Source organism: Gossypium hirsutum, chromosome A02 (assembly GCF_007990345.1).
Source record: "Gossypium hirsutum isolate 1008001.06 chromosome A02, Gossypium_hirsutum_v2.1, whole genome shotgun sequence".
NCBI lineage: Eukaryota > Viridiplantae > Streptophyta > Magnoliopsida > Malvales > Malvaceae > Gossypium > Gossypium hirsutum.
In genome coordinates this window covers 9,549,690-9,561,459 of record NC_053425.1, presented here as the reverse complement: position 1 = coordinate 9,561,459, position 11,770 = coordinate 9,549,690, and the positions used below count along the sequence as shown (strand labels likewise).

Here is an 11,770-nt window from a genome sequence, read left to right as displayed (position 1 = left end):
TGGAAAAGAACTAAATTGCACAAACTGCAAACTTTCTTTCTTTTCCCTTTGGTGGGCGTTAAGAGCTTTGTGAAAGTATGTTCTTCATATTTCCTTTATAATTATCATATATATTAAAATAATAAAATATTATTTAAAATAATAATTAAATAATAATAAAATATCACCAACATCATAATTATAATCCAAGGGTCCATATTCTTCTCCTTAATCTCCAAGTAAATCCAATGGTCATGATTCATCCATACACCTAAGGGTATTTTAGTAATTTACGCAAAAATTATCTTCTTGTGAAATGGCCATTTTGACCTTTGATAAAAATTAAAAATTTCACCATTCACACCTTTGGGAAAAATTAAAAATTTAGTCCCAAAACTTTTTCCACTTTGAACTCTTTAACTTTTGAGTATTTATGACTTGACCTCATTACTTTTCAGTTCTTTACGATTTAGTCCTTGCTTCAAACCATTATCTCACAACATATTACTTGTTTTAACTTCCTTTAATATCCAATACTCATTTCTATTAACATTGATAATTCACATTTTATTTATTCTAAGAGATCTTAACATATAGATTCCCGAGTTTATATTTCTTACGACTAAAGAGACTTTAGGGATGTTATGGTTTTAATTTTAATATTAGTTGAATGATCTCTATTATAGTTTACCATTAATTAGTTAATTAATTAATTAAGGATTTTTAACGAAATGAAGGTCTTTTCGTTTTATCCTCGCGTTGACATTGATTATTAAAAAACGAGGAAAAAACTTAGCATAGGCTTTCTTAGCGAGGAGTACCGACGCGTCTTAAACAATGGGCCAAAGGCTCAAAACGATGCGTTTACACATCACATTTCGATTCATCTGTTAAGCCTTAAATTCTCAAATTCTCAATGTTGTGCTGTAATACTGCACTTTTCTTTTCTTTCTTTCTTTTTTTTTCTTTAATTTTTGGTTGTTGAATGGAATTTTTTTGTTCGTTACCCAAAACAATACAGAATTAACATTTACTAAAACCCTAAAAAGAAAAAATGGCGACGGTGCTCTCCCTTCACGATCGAGGAATATTGACGGCTGTGAACAGTGGAGCATCGAGTCTATCGTTCGTTGGATCCGGATTCATTGTGCTTTGTTACTCCCTCTTCAAGGAACTTCGCAAGTTCTCCTTCAAGCTTGTCTTCTACCTTTCTCTCTCTGTAATCTTTCTTCCTTTCCTTAAATTTCAAGATTTTACTGGTACTGAAGTAGTTACAACTTGCAACTCGTTGTTTTGTTCATTGTTCAACGAATCATGATGGATATAGGATCAGGAATGTTCGTATACTTGTTTTGTTCAATTCAATAGATTACGGTTGAAGATCCAATTTATGTGTGCAGTGCGCGAATCTAGGAAGGAAAACTTGTGATGTTGTTCCATTATTATTTTTCTCTTAAACCTCGGAATCTGATCTGATATGCTTCTTACCCATTTCTCCCTCCGTTTCCCTTTTTTGGATCGCCGCAGGACATGCTTTGCAGTTTCTTTAACATGGTCGGGTATGGTATTCCCCCCCACGCAATCAATTTCCATTTGCATCTATTCTGTTCTAGTATTTACTGGGGATTTGGGACTTCCAATGTACTAAAACAAATTGATATATTCATTGTATAGATCTGTTTTTCAATGCAGGGACCCGTCAAAAGGTTTCTTTTGTTATGCTCAGGGCTACACCACGCATTTCTTCTGTGTCGCTTCCTTCCTCTGGACAACAACTATTGCTTTTACTCTTCATCGAACTGTTGTTAGACACAAAACTGATGTTGAAGATTTGGAGGCTGTCTTTCACTTGTATGTTTGGGGTATGATAATATTTACATGTTTTCCTGTTTCTATTTCTAATTTCTTGTTACTACTTATCTACATTCTACATGGTGCTTCACATTTGTCATTTCCTTTTCTGGTTCCTTCTCCATCCTTTAATGCTATTTACCATTTTTTTATATTGGACATCGATTACTTCCTGCAGGAACTTCGCTGGTTATGACTGTCATACGTTCTATTGGTAATGACCACACGCATTTGGGAGCATGGTGTTGGGCACAAACAGGTCGCACTGGAAAGGCAAGTGAAAATTAGCATTGTCTGTCAGATTGTCCCGTTGGATATAGTCTTACTAGATCCAACTTTGTCTTCAAGCACTTGGTTTCTATAAGGCTTTCATGTTTCCTTGCCTTGTTTTCTCGCCCTTTCTGAATGTAGCTTTTGAGTTGCTGTGTCTAGACAATAATGTATTCTATATTCTTTTATACATACTAATTGAGCATGGAAATAATGAGGTTAAGAAAAAAATTTGACCTGTAATTATCTTATGATAAATATAGCATGATTTTTTAGCATTATAGTTTATCTGACGTATTTGGAATATCTATGCAGGCAGTTCATTTCATAACGTTTTATGTCCCACTATGGGGTGCAATTCTTTACAATGGTTTTACATACTTTCAAGTGATACGCATGCTGAATAATGCCACCCGTGTATGTTCGCTATTATCTTTATCTAATTATTTTCATAATTTTAATCTGACACACTTGTACATCTCCAAGCAAGGTCACATGTCTACTATCTTTGGAAATTTTAGATGGCAGTTGGCATTTCAGATCGTGCATACCAGTTTGATTCAAGGACAGACACGAAGGTAATTCTATATTCAGCAGAGCATATGATAGATTAAAAGTTAAAGATATGAAACATACAAATCAAATGGAGCTTTTCTATTTTTTTGTTGCTCTTGACTGCTTGAATGCAAATGCCTGATCATTCATGTATTTATGTTCTTCTCCACCTTGATTATTATACCTTGTAATCCTAATTTGTTTCTATGATTCTGATGATTACATATCTTCATTTCCCAGAGAAAAGTTATGCCGTTTTGGTTTCTTTGCAACTTAAAAAATATATTAAATATTGTATGAAGCTGTAATCCTCGATAAAATATTAGCCTATTTCCATTTATTTCAGACTGCTGCGTAATTACAGCTCTACTTTTTCAGGTTTCTGCCCTAGTTTGAAATAGAGTTGGCCTTAGCTGTTTCCTGCTTTCATGGTTCTTTACTGCCTTTTCTACTGTCTTTGAGATTTCCCTGTCAAAGCCATAGGAGTTAGTCATCATAATTCATTGGAATAAACTTGTTTCTGCTTCTTTCCTCTATTACCTTCAAGCATTGTTAAGTTAAATTAAGTCTATTTGCCATTTATTTTATTTTTCCATAGGCTTTGAACCGGTGGGGTTACTATCCACTGATCCTAATTGGATCATGGGCATTCGGCACAATCAATCGCATCCATGATTTTATTGAGCCTGGCCACAAGATCTTTTGGCTCACATTTCTTGATGTTGGGACAGCTGGACTTATGGTAATGGCTTCGGAAACTATCAATACCTATATGTGTATGCCTGTATCTTGTTATTTTGATTGTTAGTATAGTAATTAAATCTCACTTGCAAAACATGTTCTCACTACATATTATGAGCTTTTCTTGTTTTTTTTCTTTTTTTTTTTGGTGGGGGGTGGGGGGTTGGGGGGGTGACCAGATAAGCAAAATTGAGCATGCTCAATTTAGAAAGAACTGTTTTGTTCCACTATGGAAACTAACCCAAGTTTCCAAGTAATGTCTTGGTGGAAATTTCTTTTATTTTCACTTTTTTTTTTTAGGTTAAGCAATTTATGTAACATTAATAGGGCCATTGTGAAAATCTCTTGTATCTAGCCAGGCCCTAATGGATAATTGTAGGTTGCTTCGAAGTGGGATCCAAATTTTGTTATCTCTAACTTGTTTGATGGAAGTGCCGTTGAATTAGTGTGGTACAAAGAATGAAGCACTTGTTCTTCATTGTAAAGCGTCTTTGAGAAACTGATTTTGCTGCTGTTGTTGATCTATTTTAGGGCCTTTTCAACTCAATAGCCTATGGTTTGAATGCTTCAGTAAGGCGAGCAATTTCTGAAAGACTGGAACTGTAAGTAGCAAATTCTGAATTTCTTATACATTGCTTGATGGGATCTGTCAGGACTTCTCCATGTATAATATTTAGACCACTCAATATATTGAACGTCACATTTGACATTTTGTGCAATCCTCTGCAATTTTTTACCATGGATTAATAATTACACCTGTACAAGGACCAGGTTTTCTATTGGGTTGAGTCTTGGACACTATTTTCAAACCTGGGCCTTGCTTGGGATTTTCTTTTGGTCCTGTAAGACCCAACGATCTAGTTGCGGTCTTGGGCAAAGAATTTAAAAAGCCAGCCAAGCCTATAACCTGTTCCATGCAACAATCTAGTAGCGTTGTAGTGCTAGAAATCATGTCTCCGATATTTTCTTGGTTTATGAGTAAGGGTAAATTGTAATGAAGAAATAAGAGACCACATAGCAGGTGAACTTTAAATATTGATTGATAGCGGCTTCTCCTCCAGGTTTTAAAACATTGGATATCTGCTAGGAAATATGATAGAAACCAAGAAGCATGTTTTAGGTGTAGTTTCTTTTATTTTTGGTATTTGCTGCTTTTGCAATAGTTATTTTCAGTGGAAGAATGAGTGGCTGCATCCTTCACCAGGTTTTGGCCAGAAAGACTTAAGAGATGGTTCCCCAACAGTTCAAGACATAGAAACCAACAGCAACAGAGTGAATTGGTCTCCCTTAAAGTTCAGGACCAGCAATAACTGGCAGTTGGACATTTGCCCTTACCAAAACATCAAGTGCATTGCTAGCTTTGTCACAGTTTTGTAGATATTCTTTCTTTAAATTGTTGGGAGACAATTGAAGCTGGTGTTCGAGTGAAAACTATAATCGGATTGGATCATTTCTTACCTTGACACTTCACAAGACTGATGCTATATGAGGCAGCATCTGTAATTTTGAAATAGACCACGGCCACAAATGGGCGTCTCGCAACGTGGCCCTTATTTTTTAGCTAATAGTGTCTTGTGCTTAGTTGTTCATATGCTGTTGTGCCCTGTTAGTTGATTGGTTAACAATTGTGTGAAGTTGTAATTGAAGTAAGTTTGTTCGTTTAATCAATCAATCGATTAATGATTCTTGTATGATTCTGGTACATTGTTATCATCAAATTCTAGTATAAAATTGTTTAAAGCTTCCGCTGTTAATTTATTTATTTTTCAGCAAGACTACCTAGACCTTGGCCTTTACATCTAAAGGCTGCACGCCTTTGCTATACCAGGATTCAGTATAAGGAACTTTGAAGTTGACACCTTGTAAGCCCATAAACAGCTAACAAAAATCTCAATCTATTTCTTTTCTGACTAATTCAGATATTTTTCAAACTTTTAAGGTTTTGCTGAGTTGAAATTAATAAAAGGGAAGCTTACATTTGGTGATAGTATGATGTCTACCAAAGCTAGTTGTCGGGCAATCTGAAGGAAGCAGTAGGTGCTCTTGATTATATTTGACAGACACAAGGCAAAGGCCATGCGGTGGGGCAGACAAGGCGTATTTGGCCAGCTCTCTGCGGTCTAGAGTTGCCAAAATCTTTGGAACAATCTCTGTAGGAATTGCTTCCTTTCCAATTTGAATCAACAAAGCAACCTACATAACTCACAAGTTAGAACCAAGAAAAGTAACACCTATTCAAGTGAAAGATGATAGACCCAGAGCAAATTTCCTCTCCACGAGCTTAAAAAATTGCAATGTAAGTTACTCCTAGTTAACACCTATTCAAGTGTAAAAACAACTAAGGTGACCTATTTTATTTTGCAACAACTCACCATGTTTCGAACTTGTCGATACAAAAAACCGGAACCTTCAACCTCCAGCTGTATAAGAGGCCCCTGTACAACAAACCAATAAAGGGTCACAGGAACACCGAGAGGGTAATACGGAAACAAACTGGTTTCAAATTGAGCTAGTAAATCAACGATAGCTAGAAGCTAAAGTTTTAAGAATGAACCGGTTTTTGAAGGAACATAAAGTATTACAGGGACCAGCAATTACCATTTCAATGACATCAAAGCGGAATATTGTCTTCACAGGATCTGGAACTCGATCATTACGTGAAGCATTAACGAAAGCTGAGAAGTCATGCTTTCCGATAAACATTTTTGCTGCTTCTCTCATGGCTGCTGTATTGAGTTTATAAACACTATGATAAACATAATGACGCTGAAATGGATCCATGATGGTGTCATTATAAATCTTGTAGTGGTAAACCTTGCTTTTCGCTGAAAACCGAGCATGAAATTCAGGTGTTGCGGCACTGATCTCTCTAACCCTGATGTCAGAAGGAAGAAGCCCGTTTAGAGCAGCATGAATGGTCTCCAAGCTGTCATAATTGAAAGGTGTAATGAAGTGTGCCACCTGAAAATCTTAATTGACTGTAAGTTTGGGAGTTATTGATGGATGCTTGCCAAATCCTCATACAAGTAAGAAAGTCAGACCTGACCCCAGGCGTGAACTCCCGTATCTGTCCTACTAGCACCAACAAAGTGGAGACACTCCCGCTCGAGCTTTGTTATTTGAATTAAAGCCTTTTCTACAATGCACTGTATAGTTGGTGGTGAAACTTGAAATTGCCAACCTGAAATAGATGGTGATGCTCAATATTCAAGATGTAAAGACACCGAAGCCTTGCCATCAATCAAAGGTGTTAAAGCATGTTTTAAGGCCATTGGATTTTGTAAAGAAGGATTGTCATTCATTAACATACTTGAAAACATGATATTTTAGAACTGCAAATTTTCCAACTGCAGTAGAATCCAAGAATCAAGCATAGCATCAGATGGAAATATTCAAACAAAGTTCACAACGAATAAATGAAATCTAGTAAATTTTTACATTTAAGGGCAAAAATGTTTCTTCTTTAGGCTGTTGGGGCATAAGATGCTTGTTACACCCCGCTATGATTGCCCAGATGGTCAAGTCCCAAAGCGGTACAAATAGACCCCCCCCAAGGGGATTCCTCATAAGAGCCCCTCGGCTTGCAACTTTCTTGACAAGTGGACCCACTTATTAACAGCCATATCAGATCTCTACTACCATGTCCCATATGAGATAACTTAGGGCACATCATACTGCCACTCTACCTAAGCCTATGACATAAGGCCACTTGCCCTTGACCCGCCAATAGTGGGATCCTAAGGAGAAAACCAAGTAATCAACATTCTCCAGCCTATCTCAACTCCTTCCTACCAATCCAGCCACCCTACTCGGTGGCTCTCCGCCCTGTCCTGAACAGGGTGAGCCATTTATCCATCCTTGCATCAACAATGCTAATCCTAAATTTAGATAGAGCAGACTAATACTAATTACTTAGAGAAATCCAAGTTTTCTTCTTGTGGCAACGAAACAAATTGGCTCTTAGCTCTTAATATTAAAGCAAGTGGGTGGGTTCATGTTAAGGTAGCAAATTCAAAGAACAAGGGCAGAGAAAGATGTTGCATTTATGGAGAAAACCCACCCACAAGATAACTTGAGGAAGATATCAATGCCAATGCCAATGCTAATGCTGCCACATGAACTTCCACCAGAGCTTATCTCAACTTTAAGGAAAAAAAAAACTTTCCAGAGTGTAGATTAGGAGTATTAATTAGTTATTAATTATTTTATAAAGAAAAAACCAATCAGCAGAATGTGAGAGTGATGAATGATAATTTACAAGGGGGCTGTGAAATACATGCAGAGATACATAGATAAGAAAAAGAAGGGAAAGCAAACCAGCATAGCGGGTGCCGTCATAAGCTATAAGCAAACGCCACTTGTAGTGGGGAAGATTAACAACACTGCTGCTGGGCTTCACCATTGCCAAGTGGTTACCATCTTCCACCTACAATTGCAAACAAGAAGAAAGAAGAAATGGGTTTATTTTATTTATGCAAAACAAGAAGAAGAAAGATTTGAGTTACATACAGGTAGAGGTAGAGAAGTAGAATTGGAGGAAGAAGAAAGATGCCCATTTGCAAAGAGAGGAGATGAAAGGCCTAAAGCTCCTCCACCACTCCCCATATTTTCGCTCCCTCTTCCTCTCTCAAAAACTCTCCTTAATCTATGTATAGGATTTGGAAACACAATCCTTCCAGAAAATGAAAAGGGATACATAGAACCTTACGGCGTCGTTTTAACTAATCCCTATTAGAGGTATAATAGCAAATTAACTGTTTGATTGAATGTAATGGAATAGAGGCGTAATAGTAATCTTGTGTTTGGTTGAATGGAATAGAGGTGTAATAGCATAATAGAAAAAACTAAAATGACTAGAATACCCTTAGCATAAATTTGTTTTGGTAAATGATTATTGTTATTGTTATTTAAATTATAATAAGATTATTATTATCAATAATAAATAATTTAATCATATTTAAACATAATTATTATTAAATATATTTTAATTAAAATATATAATTTAATAAAATTCTTAATAATTAATATTCTTATATTAATTTACTGAAATCATAATATATGATACTGTAAAATATAAATTAACATAATTATTATTAAATATATTTTAATTAAAATATATAATTTAATAAAATTCTTAATAATTAATATTCTTATATTAATTTACTGAAATCATAATATATGATACTGTAAAATATAAATTAACATAATTATTATTAAATATATTTTAATTAAAATATATAATTTAATAAAATTCTTAATAATTAATATTCTTATATTAATTTACTGAAATCATAATATATGATACTGTAAAATATAAATTAACATAATAATTATTAAATATATAACTTGAAAATTATATTCTGCATAAACATAATTAACTTATACTAAGAAAAAGTTAGATGAAAATGAAATTGTACATCATAATCCATATGTTCAAAAGTTTTACAGCATCAAAAAGTTTGAACATTGATATTTAATGGTAAGAAAAAAATTTTAATTGTTATGCCATGTTTTATTTATATTTTCAATTTAAATGTATAGTTTTATATTAATATTATATAATCAAAATGATTTTAATTATATTTCAATTAAAAATATTAAATAATAAATAATGATTTTAATTATATTTTAATATACCTTAAATAACATAAATAAAATTTTTATTTCAGCTTAAAGTTAGCACAATTTATTTTAATAATGATTAAATTTGAACGAGATCTTTGAAAGTATCAAAATCGTTATATTTTTATCATAATTGATATTAATACAAGAATTGGTACTAAAGTTTGATGTCCTTTTTAAATTATAACGAAGAATTGGTACACCATTATCTTTAAGTATCAAAATATTTATCAAATACAAATAATAGATTAAAAAAAGAAAAAACACAAGTACCAAATTATATATTGCTCCTTTTTATAACAACATTTTGTCCATGAATTTCCTTTTTAATACAAGAATTGGTATCAGCCTTTGTGCCCATAGATGTACTTAGGGAAGTAGACTTTGGAATCAGCCTTTGTGCCTCCAATGCCTCGCGTGCCGCTTGCTCTTTGGCTCTTTTTGCTCTTTCCAATACCTTTTCCTGTGTGCATGAATTAAAGGGGATGTCATATTTTAATAAATCATCAAAATGGAGTAGTAAAATGCAGCAAATTTGCAGATGAACGATTTCAATTCCAACAAAAGAAGAAAAGATCCTGATGGCCAATTTGTTATTGCATTTACTCAGAAAATAATGGTACATCCCTATGTAAACCGACACAGGTCAGTTTCAAAAATGCTGTAGTAGAAGTAAAGTTGAATTCTAGCTTGAGCCTCCAATAACTAACTAGAAGTGGAATTCAGATAATACAACTTGCTAGAATTTAAGTTGGTGTGAAACTATGGCCATGCAGTTCATGATGAGGTTAAGGGAGAGGGTTGGTTACTGGAAATGCCATTGATACAGTATATTTGAAAACCTGAACGCCATAATTTTCCTCAAAAGAAAGAAAAGGGGTCTCTTACATTAACTCTTCCTATTGTAAATGAAGCAAAAATAATACCAGCATCAAAAGAAGGCATTTAAAACAAATGATGACTGCAATTTCGTAAGGCTCCCAAGAACAGATGTCAAGAAAAGAAAAGAAAACCTTTAGCTCCTCCCATTTAAATACCTTCAAATTATTGTTATTTTTCCAGTAAGGTTTGGTTTGTAAGCAATAGAACCAATCACTTTGGGCACCATAACATTAGGATTCAGAAACACACGTAATGGCCAAGCAGAACAGAAGTGTATTAAAGCCAAATTTCAAATTCATAAAACTCTCCACTGGTGGCGTTTGTGCATTACCAAATAAGCTATTCCAAGAGCTATGAAATAAACCCAGCAAAAGTGAACACCCCCTCCCCCCCCCCCAAAAAAAAAAGAAAGGGCCATGACATGAATCATGAATTTATCAAGGATTAGATTCAAGAACAAAATCTGGTTACCTGGAAATCCTGCACTTGCTTTTGTTGCTCAGCCTGCAACCTTCCAACAACACTCAAAAATTCCCCAATTGTGGACTCGATTCTCTCATTAAATGCTTCGGCTACAGCCTTCCTTAAGAAAAAAGCATCCAGCACATTCCTGCTTCCATTATCACCTGCAATACTAAGTATCCCACTCAGTTTCACATAAAAAAGAAGAAAAAAAACACACAGCTACAATGTATTATGGGGTTGGGTTCATTCCTTCTTCTCAAGAAACACTCAATTTAACCTTAATCCCACAGGTGCACACAATTGTAACCATGTTTATACTATTAGGTATTGTCAATACTTATTTTCCAGCAAGATAAAATCCCTGCTTCATTACTCCAACTATAACCAGCTTAATGATGCTATCTTGATGAGCTCTTCTAGCATTTCGACTATCTTAATGAGCTCATTAATATTATCATGTTGTAAATAGAAAAAAATTAGGGATTTATTCATGTATAAATACACCCTCTACTGTATATTTCCACTACAAACATACACAGAGAAATTCTCGATTAAAATCAAAGTTCATGAAGCAAACACAAAATAAACCCAGAATAGTTGGATTTTTGAATCTCAGAAGCCACTTGGCAGTGATGGATTTGAACACCAAATAAAAAGAAAAAGGAATTAACACCAAGAAACCGAAAGGAACCAGACCTGAAAAAATGAACACAAAGATTCATACCTCACGCCGAGACCGAGAGAAAAAATGAAGCAGTGGCTTTCAAACGTGCTGCAACAAAAGAAAGGGAAAAAATGATCGAGAGAGAGAGAGAATCGGTAAAGGCAGACGAGGAGAAATGATGAGGACAGAAAAAGGAGAGGGTCGGGTAGGGAGGGAGGGTAAAACAGAGACTTGGAAAGGGAAGCCGGACGTAATGGGTAATCCTCGATTTGGGAAGGGAATAGAAAAGCAGAGAATTTGGGGATTAGGTCGGTATTGTAATACGCGCGTAATACCTATTACAGCGAACCAAACGCCGGAATAGGTCGGCAATGTAATAGGCGCGTAATCGGGGCGTAATGGATTACCTATTACACTGAACCAAACACACTGACAGTGTAAATTCTACCTAACATCACTCAACAATTTAAGTTTATGTTTTGACCACTTAATTCTAAAAAGTTACAAAATGACCAGTAAGCTATTTGAAAGTTTTCATTTAAGTCATTGAACTATAAAAATGTTTTTATTTAAATCATTGGACTACTAAGTTTGTTTTAAAGTTAAGTTAGTGAGTTCCATGCGATGATTTGATGATCTATATGGAGGATCAATAGCTGATAATGAGTAAAAAAAAGACCTTAGATCCAAGATAATTTGACAGTCAATGTCAAATATCAAAAAAAAAATTATTTGAATTTT

General features: G+C 34.6%; 3 protein-coding genes across 3 annotated transcripts; 1 reads left to right on the top strand and 2 right to left on the bottom strand.

Moving 5' to 3' along the window:
* The first annotated feature begins 883 nt into the window (after positions 1-883).
* LOC107951549 (G-protein coupled receptor 1) lies at positions 884-5,136 on the top strand. The gene is made up of 9 exons (XM_016886632.2): positions 884-1,198; positions 1,507-1,538; positions 1,672-1,841; positions 2,009-2,103; positions 2,416-2,517; positions 2,622-2,678; positions 3,254-3,397; positions 3,928-3,998; positions 4,601-5,136. The coding sequence occupies exons 1-9, from the start codon at positions 1,034-1,036 to the stop codon at positions 4,704-4,706; spliced, it is 942 nt and encodes a 313-aa protein (XP_016742121.2). The 5' UTR covers positions 884-1,033; the 3' UTR covers positions 4,707-5,136.
* On the bottom strand, positions 5,128-8,080 carry LOC107951548 (tRNA pseudouridine synthase A 1). Its single transcript, XM_016886631.2, has 6 exons — positions 7,906-8,080; positions 7,714-7,822; positions 6,438-6,577; positions 5,995-6,357; positions 5,769-5,831; positions 5,128-5,589 (listed from the first exon to the last, which is right to left on the bottom strand). Exons 1-6 carry the CDS (start codon positions 7,999-8,001, stop codon positions 5,353-5,355), a joined length of 1,008 nt encoding a protein of 335 aa, XP_016742120.1. The 5' UTR covers positions 8,002-8,080; the 3' UTR covers positions 5,128-5,352.
* A 1,208-nt stretch (positions 8,081-9,288) lies between these two features.
* Positions 9,289-10,788, bottom strand: LOC107951547 (uncharacterized protein At4g13200, chloroplastic-like). Its single transcript, XM_041083208.1, has 3 exons — positions 10,751-10,788; positions 10,372-10,546; positions 9,289-9,481 (listed from the first exon to the last, which is right to left on the bottom strand). The coding sequence occupies exons 1-3, from the start codon at positions 10,786-10,788 to the stop codon at positions 9,296-9,298; spliced, it is 399 nt and encodes a 132-aa protein (XP_040939142.1). The 3' UTR covers positions 9,289-9,295.
* Between the last annotated feature and the right edge of the window lie 982 nt (positions 10,789-11,770).